Raw genomic sequence first — 20,410 nt, 5'->3', positions numbered from 1 at the left:
CCAAACAGACAGAATAGGTTTATATGACAATAATTACGACCCGGCTGCCAAAACTGTGTAATCATACATCACAGACATACAACACAACTGACCAAAAAATTCGAACACACATACATATAAATCTAACACAGACAACTAAAAAGTTTTAATTTGATAGTACATACAGTATAAAGTATATACTTTCTCGATAAAGTACAATTTAAGTAAAATATAAAGACAAGGGTAAACAAAATGAAAATAACACTGTAAAAACCTGTTGCGTCCGAATCGCACCTCTGGACCCACCTACACCAGGATCGCTCAATAGCAAAAACCCGACAGTTGGATGCATAAATACCAGCCACTTCAAAGACAAATGAAAGGAAAACTGTAAAGTAGATGAAAAACACACAGCCCCTAGAATCTATAACGCGAGACCATCTTGTATAATTTGTGAAGTAGACACTGAATATTTATCTATTAGGTCTTGGAACTCCCCGATGAACGTTTTGAGAAAAAGGATGAGACGCTCTTTGACAAAACCCTGAGTCATCAATCTTTTTCTAAGACACCGACGTCGTTCTACAAAGTCTGAATAGCAGCTGCAAGCTCTTGGATATGGTAATTTTTGGTATGAGTTTAGAAATGTATACTCCATACGCGGGTGAAGTTGGTATATTAATTGATAAATTTTGAATAGTAGTAACACCAGTAGATGAGTTGGGAACTTTTGTCTGCTGTTAGAGAGACAGTAAAAAAAAATATGGGAGGTCAACACAGAATCTTCTGAGAGTTTACGGCTTCTCACTTTATCGCTGCAATTATAAATAAACATAAAATTATGCTTAAGGTGACAAGTTGTAGAACTTAACAAAAAGTTTTTTTGCAGAAATATTTATCTTTCACTATTAAGAAAAATGAAATAAAGTGTACCATGTTCATCAAACATACTCTTACTGTCTCGAGACATATTCTGGCTTCTAGTATTTTGTTAAGGAATTCGGACATAGCATAACGTTATGTATACTAACAGTATGGACTTTTTTTCAAAAAGCAAATTATTACAGCTTTATTATTGAATAATATTGGACTACATTTTTTTAGGGTATACTTAATGGAATGATTTATATGGGGTGTTAAGTGTTTTCTTTTGGATGTATCATGCTTTGTTCATGCCTTAAGCGTGATGAACCTAATTAAGATACATACAATCGCTGAAAAATGTTGGAGTGTGCAAATACAGGACATGAAGCTGTTTGCTGATTTACTTTTTGTCAGTATTCGGAATCTTCTGGTTTTATCCATGCAGTGCCATTAAATATTTTGCCCACTAACCCTAGCCTGGCATCTTGGCCAAACCTCCTCTTTGCATCTGTCGAGCAGTGAGGCAGGATCCCGGGCTACCACTAACCCATACTTTTCATTTCATAATTTTATTACAGATAGTTTAAAAAGTTCTTTTTGAAAATTTTAATTTTTTCTGCTTTTTTTGTTCCTTTATTTATATACTACCAATTAGAAGTCTTTTAAAAACCTAGTTATTTTCAAATAGAGCAAGCAACAAGCTTAATTTGGCTTGAAAGGAAAGATAACCGAGAATAATTATTTTTAATAACAAAATGAACATATGTTACATACACCCCAAACCAATAAAAGTCTGAAATGACCTATATCTGTACTGATTTTTACTCGACCACTCTGAATTGGTTCTGAAATTAGCTTGATATTACTCGACTGTAGTCTGAACCATACTTAACAGTCTGAACTTGTTCTCGACCTTTACTCGACCAGTACTTAACCATTCTCGACCTAGCCTGAACCATGCTCGACCTAGTCTGAACCATACTCGACCTAGTCTGAACCATACTCGACCTAGACTGAACCATAATCGACCAAGTCTTAACCAACCTAGACCTATTTCTGTATCTTTCTATTGTATTTCATCAATTAGGGAACTATTTTTAAGTTATTTCCCTTGGCTATAAATCTGAACAACAATTTGATATCTAAAATGTATTTAATATAGCAATGAAACAAAAATTTCACAATAAACATAGTATAATCATCAATACCGTATTCATCATATATTGGAATTTAAGTAAATAGACTTAAATTCAGTTATCGCTGGGGCCTCTGTCGGATAGTGTTTCATGTTTTAGCTTTACCCAACATGAGTGACGTCATATTCTGTGACGTAATTTAGTCCTTTGCAGAAATTTTAAGCTAGCAAGCAATTTATTTCGTTAGCGGTAAAATTGAAAAAATCAAGGTTTAAGAAGTTATCTTTTATTCTAAATTAGTGTTGGTATGGGAAGGTGTTGACTTGTTTTATGCACCCAATGTTGATAAGCTGTAGTCTTAGAAAGGAAATTCATTTTATCGCCATTATTTTACCATATTCCAGCAGAAATTATCGCCACGTGGTGAGCACATGCGGCGAAAGAGCTGAAATCTATTATTCGTTTTCCATTATTATTTTATTTTAACATAATATAACTAATGAGATATAATATTCTCCAAAGTTTTGCAGATCAAAAATAATGATTTCGTCCTTGTATTTTAGTTTACTTTAATGTAGTCAGCCTGGTTGGTACACATACAGTGATACACATTTTATGACGACGAGTTTAAATTTTTTTTATATTACGTTTAGCTTTTTAAGAACGGTTGTGGGATGGCGTAATACGCTGTAACAGATAAGTAACTTTTATAGTTTACGTAACCTTTGTAGATCACGGGATCAATGTGTATGTGATATGAGGCAAGCGTTATCTGATGAGCTCCCTACAACGATATTAACGTACCAAGGTGCGAAGGGACGTACCCGGCTGTGGGGCGAAGGGACGTACCCACTTTGTGGCGAACGGACCCACATTCATATATTCAAAATCTTACAGAGAGATAACAAGCAGTAGCCCAAATCGTCATATCTAATGATAGCTTGTTTCACGAGTTTAGCAAACATATATTTATGTATCCTGCTACAAGTTTTTGCGTGTTCCTACACACTTCAAGTCACTTGATATTAAAAACTGAGCCGAGGGTCGAGTCGGTTAACATGTAAAAGTACAATGAATGGTTGAGATAAATCACAAATTAAGCCATAAATTATTATGGCATCAACAGGTCACAGCTTGAATATACTTTTTCTTATAATTCTTATTTTGTTTTAACACTCATTTGATTTTGTTATGCCAATGTTATATCGAAACACTTGTTAAAATTTACTTTTGTTGAGTTGTAGCACAATGTTGAGAAAAACAGCAAGGCAGCGTAAAGGACAAGACCTTACTCTGCCAAGAAACACCACCACAAGGGCTTCAATCCTCACAACTGGACCCCAGACACAGACATCAATGGCACCAGCAGTTGCTACAGCTAGGTCACCAAACTGGACTGGTTCCATCACTCACTCAACCGACTTAGGAACTGACATATCATCAGACGCCATTTACGCAAGCCCACAGAGCTCTACATCAGCATGAACAAACACAGTGTCCAGCGTCATGCAGCACCCAGATAATAATGTACCAGTGCAAGGTAATCAGTACATTATTTTGACACCTACATGTACATCTAATACTAGTATACAACATATGTATATTCCACAACAAATATACGGTATAAATACAGATATCGCAATAAATGTACCACAAAATATAAAGGACAAAATTTATAAAAGTGAATACATAGATATGGATATATTATTAGCACAAAACATGCCGTCAGATACAAACACTCAAAAATTAGTAGTACAAAATGGGCAGCTTGTCTTGCAGTCTGCTCCAAACCAGTCAAAAATCTTTAGTATTGAGGTGTGGACAACAGCTTTTATAATATTTACAAGTATTTATTGTAATCTTCATCCTGGAAGATTTCAGGAGTTGCTCAAATACATGAGTATTATACGCTAAGGTGTCAAGCGTTGTAATAATTTAGGCTGAAAGCATTATGACGAACAATTTCGTTTGCGTAAAGCTTTTGACCCTAGTGGTTCCTGGGCTACAGTTGATTCCGAATTATGGTTGATATATATTAATGATAGTACGGAGAACAAAAATTATAGTACTGGTAGTACTTCAGTTAACATGAACACTGGGTCTAATTTGAAATGTTATGCTTTTAATTATGAGGGTAGTTGTTTCAAACAAGCTTGTTTTTATAAGCATGTTTGCATTCGTTGCAATGCAGGTCATCCTATTATAACCTGCCCTAATGGGCAGACATTTGCATTGCATAATCAAAGACCTTCTTATGCTAATCCAAGATTCAGGTCACCTAGACCTCAAAGCAGATATAATTTCTCATTTAGGCAACCTGGTTCAAACCCAAGACAGAGACCTGCTAATGCATTTATGGGACAAGGGGCATACTCCCATAAGAATTGTCATGTTTGGTAAGTTACCCGAACAAAGTGGTTGCTGCTGAAATTCTTTTTGAGTTTTTACATGGATTCAGACTCCAGTATACAGGCCCTCGCATTCATTCTTTTTCAAAAAATTTAATTTCAGCTGAACAAAATAGTGATGAAGTTTTACACAAGTTGCAAGACGAGGTAAATCGTGGCAGACTGTTAGGGCCTTTCAAAGTTATGCCCATTTCAACCCTCCGTATAAATCCTATAGGTCTTGTGCCTAAATCAGACAGTAGTTGGAGACTAATAACAAATTTATTGTTCCCACCAGGTGAAAGTGTTAATTCATATATTGATCATGTATATTGCAAGGTGAATTACACTTCTTTAGACACTATTTTAGAAAAAAATTATCAATGCGGTTCTTCATCAGAACTGGCTAGAATTGATGTTAAGTCGGCTTTTCGGAATTTAATAGTAAATCCTGCTGACTTTGATTTGTCTCTCTATAGTTAACAAGAGAACTTCTAAGGACAAGCAAATAATGAAACTTATTCGTCCCCTGGTGTTGTTAACCATGCTTAATAACGTTCAGTTTACTGCTGTGCATATTAAGGGTTCTGAAAATAAAATAGCTGATGCCATTTCTCGTTTTCAGATGGATCGTTTCAGATGTTTGGCCCCAACAGCAGATATTTACCCTGCTCCAATTCCACTGGAATTTATGACTGTTATTTCAGACCTTTAGTAACCAGTTTGATCGAAAGTTCCGTAGCACCCAGTATATTACAGATATACCAAAAGAGGGCAGTCTTTTTTTTTACGAGTTTAGATCTCTCTATGGTTTAATGAATACATGGCCTATTCCTCTCTGTGAGTTGTTAAGTTTTATTGCTTACTTGTTCAAGAAAAAATTATCCCATTCAACAATTAATTGTTACGTTACTGGGCTGGGATTTTTTAGTAAGGTTAACAATTATGAGGATGTGTCACAAAAGTTTGTGGTTCGGAAGCTTTTAGAAGGTATTAAACGCACAAGGCCTAAGAAAAACGATTTACGTTTACCAATAACCAGAGTCATGCTGAAATCTATCATTTTTTCCTTATCTTGTGTTTGTAAAACTCAGTATGAATTAAGTTTGTTTAAAGCTGCCTTTTCACTTGCTTTTCATGGATTATTTAGGGTAGGAGAATTGGTTGTTACCAATAGTTTACAGAGCCATACATTACAGATATCAGACATACAGATTTTAAGTGGTTTGCTTCAGGTGTGCATTCCTTCGTCCAAAACAGACCAGTTGGGCAAAGGTTCACACATTTGGATTAATCATCAGTCAGATTTGATGATTTGTCCTGTTAAATTGGTCAGTGGGTTTATTAAGTTGAGACCCACAATTTTGGGTCCTCTCTTTTGTCATTTTGACGGTAGTCCTTTATCTAGGTATCAGTTCGTGTCTTTATTAATAAAGGCTATTAATTTGTCTGGTATTGATCAAACCAGATATAGTTCTCATTCGTTTCGTATTGGGGCAGCAACTACCTTGTCAATGGAAGTGGTATCCGATTGTGAAATAATGAGGTTGGTCGCTGGAGTTCCAATGCTTACAAGGGTTACATAAGAATTTAGTTTCATTTATTATGCCTTAAGTTGTTGATTGTATTTGTGTTATATATGTAACTTATACTTTCATGTAGCTAATTGCTATATAGGTATTGTAGGAGATCCTGTAAATGTTTGGATAGTTGGATCCTCTATAGTAAAGCACGCTTTTGTGGCACTCGTGATCGTCCAGGTGTGATTAACTTAGGTCTAGGTCGTTTGAGTGCCTCTTTGTGGTGGCAGGGCAAGGGTGGCATGATAGTGAAGCATGTTAAAAGTCAACAGTCAACTCAGAACAATGAAAAAATATGAGGATCCACCACATTTCTTAATATAACACGTAGCGGGTAATGACATAGGTAGTTCTAGAGTGGTTTTTTTTTTTGCGTAATGAGATAAAGAACGTGATCAGATGGATTATGAAGGAGTTCCCCAACTCTAAGTTAGTATGGTCTCAAATTTTGACCAGGTTGAAATGGCGTCATTCAGATGACCGCAAAGCAATGGACCTGTGTCGCTATAGAATTGACAACTCTATTGCTGCCTTTATAATTAGCTGTGGGGGTTACTACATAAAATACCCAGATATTCGAGCAGATCAGAAATTTTTTCAACCGGATGGTGTTCACTTGTCACCCTTAGGAAATGAATTGTGGTTGAACGTTTTGCAAGGGGCAATGGAACATTTTATTCTAAAGAAAGACTGTGCTTCCACTTTTCCGTGTTAATTATATATTATATGATATACAAATACAGATACAATCATCTATATTGTGGCTTGTTGTAGTTTTGGTTACTATTTTTACCTGTGTATGTTAATATTTTTCGAACAGTTGTTTGCATAAAAACAAAGAGATTATATAGCATAATTATCTGGTTCACAGCTTTGCAGCGAACCGCCCTTTTTATGGCGGTTGGCAGAGTCTCTGTTTTCCTTCGTCAATGTGGCAGAATTCGCTGCATATAATCTTAATTTTAACTATGACATTTTAGGTTTTTGGATATTTACACCTGTGTATCCCACGGTGCATTCTACATTTAAAGCACCCGTATATCCCACGGTGCATCTTTACATTTTCATATATCTAGAACCTATCTGCAAGGTTGCCATATTATATTCAGGTAACCAACCATTCATCTATCTACATATATATGTACATATATCTATCTATGATCTATATATTATATGAATCTATATTATGAATAAAAGCTGTGGCCAGATGTCGCCAATCCATATATGTATTTTGTTTTAATGGCACCATCTGAGATAATGGAATTTAAGTTAATAGACTTAAATTCAGTTATCGCTGGGGCCTCTGTCGGATAGCGTTTCATGTTTTAGCTTTACCCAACATGAGTGACGTCATATTCTGTGACGTAATTTGGTCCTTTGCAGAAATTCCAAGCGAGCAAGCTGTTTATTTCGTTAGCGGTAATTGAAAACCCGCGCTCCCACTCCTTTTTTGTGCGAGATACTGCTCTTTTGGATTTATTTTTCGGGTTTCTATCTGTGGTAGTGGTAATCCGGATTCGACTGTGATGATCTTGACTTGTTTGCCGTTCAGACTAGTGACTTGATTTGAACTTTAAGCATCATAAATTGATTCCCAGTAAATGGCAGAATTCGCTGCATATAATCTTAATTTTAACTATAACATTTTAGGTTTTTGGATATTTGCACCCGTGTATCCCACGGTGCATTCTGAGGCTTGTATAGGGTATATTGGGATACGGGATATTTGCCATTTTAATTTTAGGGATATGGGATATTTGTCCTAAAAATAAATGGGATATGGGATATTGGTGCATTTTTAGGGATATTGAATTTTGAAAATGAAAAATGAAAAAAAAATGTGAAAATTAAAGTTCAGCATCCCAAATTGCATGATAGGACCCAACACGTACTATTGATCACTATTTTAGTGTTTCGGCAGTTAAAGCTTGGGATTAGAGGCTCTGGCTTGGGATGGTCATTTTAGATGCATTATTTTAATATAATCAAATATGAAAATTATTCATGTATATATTGATATATTTATATTTTAATTCCTCATCAATAGGTCTAGTTATTATGACAGATCTGCCATCATCAGGGGTCCTACTGTCAATTTTATGTTAAAGTCTTCAACTTTGATCTACTAAGCATATCTCCAACACTTTTATGTTTGCTATACACAACTATTGGTGCAGCATTGAATATTTATACACAATCTTCGTCAAACTGTAATAAATGCCCGTTTCTTTATTTTACGTATATATATATATATGGGTTATATTTTTTTTTTTTTTTTTTTTTTTTTAAATAGATACTTGTTTATTCCAAAAAATTTCCTGTTTACATTTTCCTCAGTTGCCCAGGATGCAAACTGGGGATTCCCGTTTACATTTAAAACCAACTGTCCGGGAAGCAGGAGGCTGAAAAAAGTGCACTGTATTACCAGAAAAAGTAGTACATGCATAATAATACTTATTATTCTATTATATGACAATGAATGAAAAAGAACATCTTTCTAGAATGTAATACTAGTAATAAATAATATAACATTATAACATAATCGAGTGCACCTCTAAACCATGGATTACCTAATACAAATTAAAGAGACATAAAAGGCAGACCACATAACATCGTGACTGTTATCTCCTACAAGGTTTGTAACATCATATAAAATTAATCAATGTGTTTATTTTTTCTTTGTCTATTGTATTATTAGATAAATAACAGGGTACAGATTTCAGATGGGTTATCATGTATGATTTCCAAAGATTCAAAATATCTGTAGATGACATTTTTATCCCATCATATTTGATTTTGTTTCTTATTTTCCACAAGGACCATTTTGTCAAAATAAAAAAGAGATTTACAAGTAAAGTGTGGTTCGATTGACCACTGCTATCTCCCAAAAGCATAAAATGTTTTAAATTTTCATCATCTAATTGAACATTCCAAAATGTGAAAATATCTTTGATTTTACTAATGATTATTTTGGTTGTATTCCAATCGAAAAATAAATGTTGCAAATTTTCAGTATTATTGACCGTTTGGTAAATATGACATTTTCCGTTTGACAATTGCATTTTTTTAAGTCTACTTTCCGTTTATATGATATTGTGAATGCATTTCCATTGAAATTCTTTTATTTTATTGGTGATATTAACTTTTTTCAGATTGTCCCATACTATTTTCCAATTAATTTCGTGCCCAAAAATTTCTTGCCATTTGTTTTGACATTTTGGATATATTTTCTGATTAATCGTGTCTAGAATATATTTGAGTTTCAATTCTTTAGGTTTGATTTTTTTGTCATTTCCATCTAATATGAACATTTCATCAGAAAGTTTCAATTCTATGTTTGTTTTTACATTAATTTCATTATCAATTTCTAAAATTTGTAAGAAGTCGATTGGTATTGAACTTTTAACTCTTGAAAATTCCGATATACAGTTTCTTTTATCCACAAGTTTTTCAAATATAGAACAACAACTGTAAAATTCGTTGGTTTCTTCATTCCATATGTCTTTGATATATTTCATGTTACTTTTTAGAAAGGAAGAAAAAAACAATGGCTTATTTTGGAATAAAATTTTTGAATTACCAAATAGTCTCATATTAAGTACCTCGTGCTTTGTTTTGGGATTATCTCCAATTTTTAGAAAATTAGACCATGTATAGACCATTTTCTGATAAAATAAAGGAATATTTTTAAGATTTAGTCCATTAATATTTGAACATTTACATAACAAATATTGATCATTATACTTATTGTCAAATTGTCGAAGCCAATACTTGCCAATCGCATTCCAGCTTTCTAATGGTTCATGAAGAATGCGATAAAGAGACTTTATTTGCTTACTTCTAATGAATAATTCTATACTAATCATGCCCATTCCACCCTTTGTTATATCAAGACAACAAACCTGTCTTTCTATTTGGTTAACTTTCCCATCCCATATAAAATTCCAAATGATATTGCTTATTTCTTTTGAATATTTTTCAAGAATTCCCCGCATTTCAATTTCATAACTGCACATGGACAATATGAAATTTTTTACTATTAAGGTTTTACCACTAAATGAAAGTTTCCTGCTTTTCCACACGTGGACACAGTTTTTAATCTTTTCTATAATGCTTTGCCATATAGCATCATTATCAATTTCATATATGGGTTATATTTAGTTATCAAAACTAACGGAATATTTTCTTTTTCCTTCGATTTATTTTGCTGTAATAATTCAGTACGGTCAATTGATAAAGCATCAGTAATACTATCGATCTATTTCGACGTTATCATAACCCCTATCTAATAATTTCCCTTTGAAATTAGTTAGATTGTTTATTTAATTGTTATGGTCATTTGTGTTTCTAATTTGCCGTATTGCTTCACCTTTCATAAATCCTCGGAATACATGCTGTGAGTGAGAGCTATTTCTATGCAGATAGAGATAAGAATTTGTTTCTTTAAAATGTATTTCAAGGTCAAGAATGCCATGTGTTGTAAATTTTTGACCTTTAATTACATGAACATCTAAGAACGACATTTTGTCGTTTGAGATTTCATAGGTGGACTTCAATAAGGGGTTATAATTATTTGCTAGACGAAAAGAATCTGCAATTTCATTTGATGTTCCATCATATATTATGAATCCATCGTCCCTATATTTTTAACCTATAATATAAAATTAAACAGACCTAGAAAAATCCTATTGCACAAGTTTGCTATCTATTTATATCTATATTTATGTTTATAAATCGCTTATATGACCGTTGGTAGTCTTCGGAGGTCAACTCGATAGTTAATTAGATGGCGTCTAGACTAAAATACACAAGAAACCATGAAACATATTATCGAGCCCATGCCTTGTAAATTGTTTATTTTATACTTTTTATAATTTGGATATATGTTTTAGTATGCTATACATCAAATATGAGAATTTGAGTCAAATCGATGAACATGAATTTGACAACCAATGCCCCTTTAAATGAATCTAATTGGCAGTAATGTTGAGTACTTAGTCTAGCCTGTCTGAAATAACACAATTTGAATTGTTATGTGCCTTTTTTTATTACTATTGTTTCATCATTTTTCAAATGGCGTACTTGCTATTCTTTCGCCCTTAGTAAGATTGTTTTTTTTTATTTATTAGAAAAGATAGTTCAAGCTTTGTTAAATCGATATAATTTTCCGACGTATGGCACGTAGAAGCAGTTTGATATCCTGTATTGCTATGAAATGGATGAAGGTCATTTTTGTCGAGCCTTTGACTTTTGTCGAAAAAGCGAGACATAGCGATCCTACATTCCGTCGTCGGCGTCGTCGGCGGCGGCGGCGTCCACAAATATTCACTCTGTGGTTCAAGTTTTTGAAATTTTAATAACTTTCTTAAACTATCCTAGATTTGTACCAAACTTGGACAGAAGCGTGTTTATGGTCAAAAGCTAGTGTCTAGAAGGAAATTTTGTTAAAATTTTGTGCCGGTGTTTCTGTATTTTACTTATAAATGGACTTACTTTTTCTTCCAGTTAACATTACATACAGTCTGCAGTTAAAGTTTTTAAAACATTTATTAGATTCATAAACTATCCTGGATTTTTACCAAACTTGGACAGAAGCTTCTTACAATCAAAAGATAGTATCGAGAGGAATATTTTTATTATTTGTTTTCCTCATTTTTGTTGAGCCTGCGATTAACAGCAAAAGTAGGCGAGACACTGGGTTCCGCGGAACCCTTACAAATTTTTTTCTTCATGACTGAACATATATCGACATCGCAGTTGTCTAGCAAATTCACTGTAGTCTTTTAGTATAGACATTTTTGCATTTTTGCTTGACGGCGTTGGTATAAATTTCAAGCCTTTCGCCAACAGGATATATTCCTGATTTGAAAATTTTCGTTTTAATAGATTAACTACATGCTTTTTTGCATGTCTTTGCTGCATATTATATTCATTCCGTTCTTTTTTTATTATTGTAGAATTGGATTTTTTGCTTGTCACATTTGGTGGCTCACGCTTATCTCCACAGTAACTTTTTATTTGTTACAAACGCTTAGTTATATATTGGTTATTCCAGAGACATGTAGATTAAAATTTAAAGGTCTCTGGATAATTCTGAATGATTAACTTTTCTCTGTGAAAAAGTCCACATCCTTGACATCCATACTACATCGCACAACATGTATTTACGAATGTTGTATACAAAAATGGGTTTGGGAATAAATTAATGATTTTTTGGGATATTTCAAAATAGTTTTAGGGATACGGGATATTTGTAAAAAAAATTATTGGGATATTAGGGGTAAACATTATAGGGATATGGGATATTGGGACAAAAACTTAATAGGATATGGGATATTGATACCCCCCCCCCCTAAACAAGCCTCCATTCTAAATTTAAAGCACCCACCCGTGTATCCCACGGTGCATCTTTACATTTTTATATATCTAGAATCTATCTGCAAGGTTGCCATATTATATTCAGGTAATCAACCATTCATCTATCTACATATACATCTATCTTTCTATATAGATATATATATTATATGAATCTATATTATGAATAAAAGCTGTGGCCAGATATCGCCAATCTATATATGTATTTTGTTTTAATGGCACCATCTAAAATTAAAATGATCTAAGGAAATCATTTCTGGTCCGATTAAAAAAATATCATGTAATAAATTAAGTTTTCGGTTAAATGATTATTTATGTACATGATTATGTTCACAATGCATTATGTACATAAAAAATACTAGAACTTTTGACCATTATACAAATAAATGGTATTCAAAACTTTTTGAATGTTCAGATATATTTTGAGGTTTCTGGAAAGTTTTCAACAATAACTTAAGCCTGGTAAAAAATTAGGTAAACGGACAGAAAGTCAAAAGTCACAAATTTGATGGGGAAAAAAGTCACAATACTGAAAATGGTAAATATAAGCTTGAAATGAACTTTTCCATCGAAAAAAGACGAAATGTTTGATAACTATTATTGTTCTTGAAACTGATGCTGAACTTGGTTCTTTTTTTAATCTCGAGAAGTGTGATGCATTCACAACAGTTTTAAACAGGAACTATTAATCTTAATTTTGATGTTTGGTTGCTGTCTCATTGCAAGCTGGCAAAAAGTAGAAAAAATAAAAAATATAAAATAAACTTTTATTTTCTAACTTAGACAGTTTATATCATGGTAACATTTTTTATATGAGATAGGGTACTATTCTTTATATGCTTACTTTTACAATACGTTGTTATGAATTGTAGATAAGTATTCGTTGAATTCATTTGAAGTCACTTTCCTATTCAGCTTTGCAAAATGGGATACAGCCTTGGCCTCATAGACGGACTGGTAATATAAATGTCTATATACACCTTCGAAAGGTTTCGGCTTTATTTTTGGATCAAAATTCACAGGACCAGGGCACCCGTAATGACTTTGATTTGCTCTGTAACTAAATATAGGTAGTCCTGATGCCTTTCTCCTTTTGTTTTCATGTAGAATTTTACAAATATTACACTGGAAGCGCAAATGGGGTTCCATGGAATCTCGTTTTTGAAGTACATGTTTTAAATATGTATTGGTGACTCCCGTCTTCTTCCACTTTGTATAATCATTATACATGTCATCATTCCTGTTCAAGAGCTGTATAAAATCAGCTATTTTCTTAGGTGAGCTTATATCCTTTATTATTATAGCTGAATGGTTTGACGGAAGAAAGTCCTAGAAAATAGAATTTTAACCCATTTGTAAAACATTCTAAAACTATTCTTATACTTGTAAAGCAATTACATTATAAATTTATTAATCAGATCAGAAGACTCGTTTTGTTATAATTTAGAAACAGAAGGAATCTTTATAAGTGCAAATGAACTGTTCCCGAGTTCATCATAAAAATAATACTTTTTCCGTTATTTTTAAAAAAACAATTCCTGCTACAGTTTTATTTTTATTATAAAACATAAGCACAAACAATAATAACTAAATGACATAGGGAGCACATACAAAAGTATAAAAAAGGACTAAAAAAATACCGAGCTCCAAGGTAAATTCGAAAAGGGGAAGTCCTTAAACACTGACAAAATCAAACGTTTGAATTTATAAACCAAAGGGGAACGAATGGAAAACAACTGTCATATTCCTAACTTGGTAGAGGCAAATCACCTAGGAAATAACACTTCTCAAAAATATGCGTAATAATTCATACGGTATGAGAAATGAGTGTAAATTCATTAGAATACCTAGGTAAATATTGTTATGCTAGCCTCGTATTTAGGATACAACCTATAATCAAAGAAATTCCAATCGTCATTTATGTTACCTGTAAAAATGGTGCAAAATATTTAATTTTTTTGGCGCAAATGAAATACCGCCTTTTGCAAATACAATGCGCCTGGACAGTGTTAACCAAGAGCAAAGTTTTTTGTGGGTCCGTGTTCGATTTCTACAAAAAAACAAGGAATCCTTTTGGGAATAAAAAACTAAATGTTTAAGCGTTACGATCAAATTGCAAGATATTCTAACACAATTGATTTTGGACTCGCTAAGAAACAGGCCTCGTACAAATGAATTTCATACAGCTTATTTCTAAATGTAAAAAGTTTCGCATTTGACTACTCTCAGATCTTTAATGGCTTTAAACACACGTTCCTTACATACCTGTACTTTAGGAGAACCTAAAACAATAGGAACCGAACCGAGGTGTAAAGTTCTCCATAACTTCTCTGTAACGTAATCATCACATATAGAATTCTCCATTGAAAGGGTGAACTTGTATTTAGCCATTAACTTGTAGAACTTTGAATCAAACATTCCAGAAAGCGGATCTGTAAGACTGAAAATGTTCATGAAGAATGTTATTTTTCAAATACATTGTCAGCAGTTGTTTTCAACTAAATATAAATAAGAAGATACGGTATGAGTGCCAATGAGACAACTCTCCATCCAAGTCACAATGTATAATCAAAGTACTGAAGTACTGAACATCGGATGACCGCAGGTTCTTGTGGATGGTCAAAAGCACATGTCACAGAAATAGATCACATCTCTATACCTGAAACTGAGGTTAATTTACAGAGATATATTTTTTTCTGATACAAGTTCGTGCATGGACGATGAATAAATGACAGGAAATTCAACCGCACTGTAATACCTATTATATTGTAGTAATACAAATCAGTATACCTGGGACCATTATACTAATATAATAATAGTCCCAGAGTATACACTGGTTTGTTGTTATATATTATATTAATATTACGGTTGCATGTATATATAATTTTCATCTATTTGTATATCATTTTATTCTACTATTCTAATTATAGTGCAGTACAAGTGCATGGTGGACACTCTTCTGTAAAAAAATCGATTTTTCTAAAAGGTTGGATATTAGAAGCCATTCATATTTTCCCGCAAAACAATAACAGAGTTATCGGTCCTTGCCGGGAGTGTCGCAAAACGTTCTTGAGATATCCTTCCGTAAGCTTTAACACAATTTTTCGGTACGTGTGCATAAATATCATCAATGATTTTTTACTTTTATATATATAACTAACGACAACACATTTTCATATTATTAATTTGTGTTTTAATAAAAAATATTTATAGGAGTATCCATTGAAAAAATGAATTTGAAACAAGCGATAAGTAATGTTATTTTGCACTAGATAATGACCGCGGATCTATAATTTTTATAGATCGGTTGAAAACCCAAAACTAATTTGCATAATGGAAATTTAGGCGATAGCAATACATCGAAATGACCTCATGGTCATCGCGATGTAAAAAGTTAACAATTATAGGTCAAACAACGGCCTTCAACACGGAGCCTTGGCTCACACCGAACAGCAAGCTATAAAAGGCCCCAAAATGACTAGTGTAAAACAATTCAAACAGGAAAACCAACGGTCTAATCTATATAAAAGACGAGAAACACTTATGAACCACACCAACAAACGACAACCACTGAACAACAGGCTGCTAGTTTTATGAATCATGATTAATTTTACTTGGCAAGAAGTTATAGGTATATAATACATACGATCTTTTGCATAAATATTCATAAAGCACATTCAATACGAAAAATACACAGAGCAGCTTGGAGCCTCAAAACTTAAAACACGAACAGTTTGTAATGTGGGTAAAGATGGAAACTAACACAGGTCAGCTAGAAAGATTATTTAAGAGTCTTTAGAAAACAACCAATATGTAGAACTATGAAAAAAACAATAGTGAGATGCCAAATATACATATTCATCCGAGAATAAAGTTAATCTTGTAGTGCATTACTGAAGAATAATAGATCCAAATTATATTAAAAACTATTTGATTTGATAGCTTCAGAGATTCTTATTGTTTTACCTTTTTAGAATGGACCAGAAAACTACTTTTTCCTGCCTAGTAATGCACATTTTGTTACATTTCTTTTTATCGGTGCATTACATTTGCGCGCATTACCATATATTTGCGCGCAAAAATTATTATTGTTGGATAAGGTGCAAGATTATAGAACAATACACACGTTAACCTGTGTTAGGAAGTGTCAACTGATCTCTTTAACCACCAAAAGAAGTCATTGTTTTATCACTTTGAAAGGGGCCATTGTTGTACCGAAATATCTGTCAATACGTCATACGATTTAAAGTCATCTTCGTATAAATTTTATATATATTCAAGGAGATGTGGCATGATTGCAAATGAGACAAATATCTACCAAAAAATCAATAGACATTGGTTCAAAGACTTACAGGTAACCGTAGACTATCAACAAAGAAGGGGGAGGCGAATAGACATAATAGAAATTTAAGTTCATTTGGCAAGCAAACGTAAATAGAACATAACTAGATAGAGACATTTCTGTTTGAACTTTACCTTTTCGGTAAGTCCTTGTTGTGCAGACATTTTCCATAAGAGTCTACTTTAATATATTTCATCAACTCTTCGACAAAATCATCCCTTCCAGATGGTGGATTACAGTCACTGTGAACATAAACTACTGGTGACAGTTTTGTTAAGTATTTGTTTTTCTTGGGCGTTGATACTAAATATTTACTACTTTCTAACCATTCAATACTTTGTACATCACGAAGTAATATCGGAAAAGTTGAGTCTCTCTTAAATGTACTGGTAATGTTGAATAGTTCCATGACTTCAGAATGTGAAAGTAAGTACTTATTCTTAGGGGATTCTTCTTGAAATAGACCCCATAAATGATCTGGTTCACGCGGCAATGGAAAATCGCTCGGTTTAAGAAATGTGCCATCGAACATGAAAGCCTGAAATGAGTGGAAATAAGCAAATAATAATACTTCGCGTTGTCGTCTATCTTTATGAATCATTATTACAGCATCAAAATCAAACTCAAAAACTTTCCAAGACAATTTAGTATACACTTAAACAAAAAAAAACACGCTTTGTAATGATATGCAGTTTTTCATTAAAATTATTGGATCAAATACCAATTGGCTTCAAAAAATGTAATGGAGGTAAATATTTTTGAGCCGTGTTTTTTTTTTTTCTCAAGGTGTCGCATTCAGTAAATTGTTGTGTAAGGGAATTCAGTTGACCGATATTTTATTGAGGATGTTCTCTCCTCTTGTTTTTGAATTTTTGCCAGATATTCGGAATCCTCTGGTTTTATCCATGTAGTGCCATTAAAAATTTTGTCCACGTACCCCTACTTTTCTCTCCATAATTTGATTACATATAGTTCAAAATGTCATCTTTGAAAATCTTATAAAATCCTTGTTATTTTTTCATCGTTTTTGAAAGAAAAAAGGTGCCAATATTAAATGTATGAAATTTCTATAGAGAATTATTTCCCGCCAAATTTTCAATGGCTTATATCTCGAAAACAAGCACACTGACCCTTCATCTTTTTCTGCTTTTTTAGTTCGAATTCGAATCAGCGACGTAATTAAATCTGATTTACGCGACAGGTTTTGCCAGAAACTGTTGACATTTCCGGTTCACCGCTCGATCTTGTTGTGGCGTCTTTATAGTCTGTGTAGTGTTTTGCAAACTGTTTTTCGTCCCGGTTTACAGCTTTGTTTGTTCCCTGTTACCTTTATCTCTTTAACGATAGCATTTGGCGCAGTAGAGGTGAAAGCCATATCACAATATTTTCCTCAAACTGAAGTTTCATTATGTAGATACATGGAATACAAAATAAGGAAAAAAACGAGAACTAATAATTATGTGTGATCATTATGCCGTTGGAGATGCGTGGATTATTCATATATCCTGAAAGTATTAATATATTATAATAGTATAAATTCTATCAGTGAAGAAAATATTTCTAAAGATGTACAAAGTTTTATTTTGGAAACAGGGAGATTTGGTTCTTAAATCTTTTTATTTTTATGCCGTTTTAGATTTTGAAACATTGTAATTAAACTTTATTTTGTGAAACATATACATATCATATTCACAGCTACATGTAAGACCACAAATAGAAAAAAGTTAATCACATCTTTCGATCAAACTGACTTCTGAGCAAACCACAGAATAAACATGTAATGTAAATAGAAAATTATATTATAGTGGTCTCTTTACACTATGCTCCCAATGTTGTCATTTTGTTAAGGGAGATGGATTTATATAAGTTCGTATTGTTTCCGAAACCTGTATTTCTATTGTATAATAGTAATTTGTGCACTTTTGAAAAATAAAAAAAACATTGTTTAAACTAATTCTATTTTCTCAGGTTTTTTAAACAAAACAAAAAACCTTTTCCTACCTTAGTTCTATCATTGTTTTGGTACTCTTTTTTATTTGTTATAAAGCATTTAACATCTCCACAGCTTGCATAAAAACTTGTATTGTGTTTTGAAAAGAAACTCCACCATACAATTATTGGTTCTACAAAAGAATAATAATCATCAATGTACATGATAATGTGTTATTTTGTTATTGAGAGCACATTTTTTAAGTTAAAGTATTGGTATGTTCCCTATACAATACATACTAAGCAACAACAAAAATGGACAGTATAAGAGTCTATTTCTTTCAAAGTTGTAAAACCGATGATAAATGACCAAACGAACAAAGAAAATAAAGGTTTTCAAGTACGGTTCGGAAGTACCAAGGCCTTATCGGCCAGGTCTGACCCCAATTAATCGAGCTAATACGGATTATCACTCTGGGTGCTTTTGTACATCGGAAGTATGTAATATAAAGCTAAATATCATACTTAGTAGTAATATGTAATTCAATCAATTACAATCGTTCAGCAGTCCGTAATGATATTGATCAAACTACAAAATCTGTAAATAACGTCATGTCACACGAAAACATCGGTTTTATGTTATATTAAAGTTTGTATGATATGGTTTTTCAAAATATCAAACACCGTATCAGTCATCAACCAATATAGCCCCTAGATCAGAACTCTCTGGATTATATTGGTATCTCTGTTTGATGGATGTGGTCGACTCATTTACTATTCTCTATTAAAATATATGGCATTTTATATATTGGCACACTTGACAGATGGCAGGATAACCGGCAAATATGTAAACGGCTATGTATGAATATGTATTCACTTGACATTTTGCATAATTCAAGATAAAAAGATATGTATTAAAACACAATTTCGGTCTGATCAAACATACCTTCCCCTTCTGGATTTAACTGTTCTTCAACGTGAAAGCCAAGTCTAAGTTTCAATTCAGAAGGCTGTAAAACATTTGATTTACGTATTATTGATACATGTAGAAATACGGAGATGTGGCACACAATATTTGCATTTCATGATTTTCATAAAAAGGATCTTTTTTTTATATTTTGTATAGGACTTATATCATAAATGTTATCAAATAGAGAATAAAAGGAACAATAAAACTAAAAAAATATTCAAACAGTAAATAACAATGATCTTAAAATTGAGAAAAAATGCCTATGAATACTCACCAAGACAGAAACGTATAAATAACCCATAAACATTGAAATTAATAATAGTATAAATATGACAATATAAAATTTTCTTCCCATTTATAGTAATTTTGTAAAAGTAAACTGACGCATACGTATTGTTAATTATAAAACTTCAGAAAATCAATGATCTAAATCCAAAATAAACAAACCGCTATAATCTGATAACATGTTCAATGTTCCATGTTTAGATTTTATTCATAACCTCAGACACATTAGAGTTTAAGACAGCGCATAATATACACATTATTATGAATACTTTTGAAGTACATTTTATTTGAAATAATGTTAAAAAAGAGATGTTTAAAAAAAAAACCCAACATTTCAAATTTCAAATCGCACAAATACATGAATGTATCATACACTGTGATATTATATAACCGAGCTTTGAATTCATTAAATTTCCTATAGGTATTTGTTTCAATTGACTTGCAACCCGATCATTTGAAAATATGACAAAAAATGTATACCTCTAATTGCATACCAAAAACATTAAGTTATTTCCTATTTCTCATTCTCAAAAATGAAACCTGATAATTCCGAGTTTTTATTA

General features: G+C 32.6%; 1 protein-coding gene across 1 annotated transcript; it reads right to left on the bottom strand.

Moving 5' to 3' along the window:
- Positions 1 to 13,074: 13,074 nt before the first annotated feature.
- On the bottom strand, positions 13,075 to 19,964 carry LOC127707903 (alpha-(1,3)-fucosyltransferase 10-like). The gene is made up of 6 exons (XM_052212662.1): positions 19,837 to 19,964; positions 19,539 to 19,602; positions 18,665 to 18,786; positions 16,798 to 17,201; positions 14,587 to 14,761; positions 13,075 to 13,650 (listed from the first exon to the last, which is right to left on the bottom strand). The coding sequence occupies exons 1-6, from the start codon at positions 19,915 to 19,917 to the stop codon at positions 13,168 to 13,170; spliced, it is 1,329 nt and encodes a 442-aa protein (XP_052068622.1). The 5' UTR covers positions 19,918 to 19,964; the 3' UTR covers positions 13,075 to 13,167.
- Between the last annotated feature and the right edge of the window lie 446 nt (positions 19,965 to 20,410).

The sequence above is a fragment of the Mytilus californianus genome, unplaced genomic scaffold (genome assembly GCF_021869535.1).
Source record: "Mytilus californianus isolate M0D057914Y unplaced genomic scaffold, xbMytCali1.0.p SCAF_7, whole genome shotgun sequence".
Lineage (NCBI taxonomy): Eukaryota > Metazoa > Mollusca > Bivalvia > Mytilida > Mytilidae > Mytilus > Mytilus californianus.
Note: the sequence above shows the minus strand (reverse complement) of the source record. Positions and strands in the feature narration are given on the sequence as shown.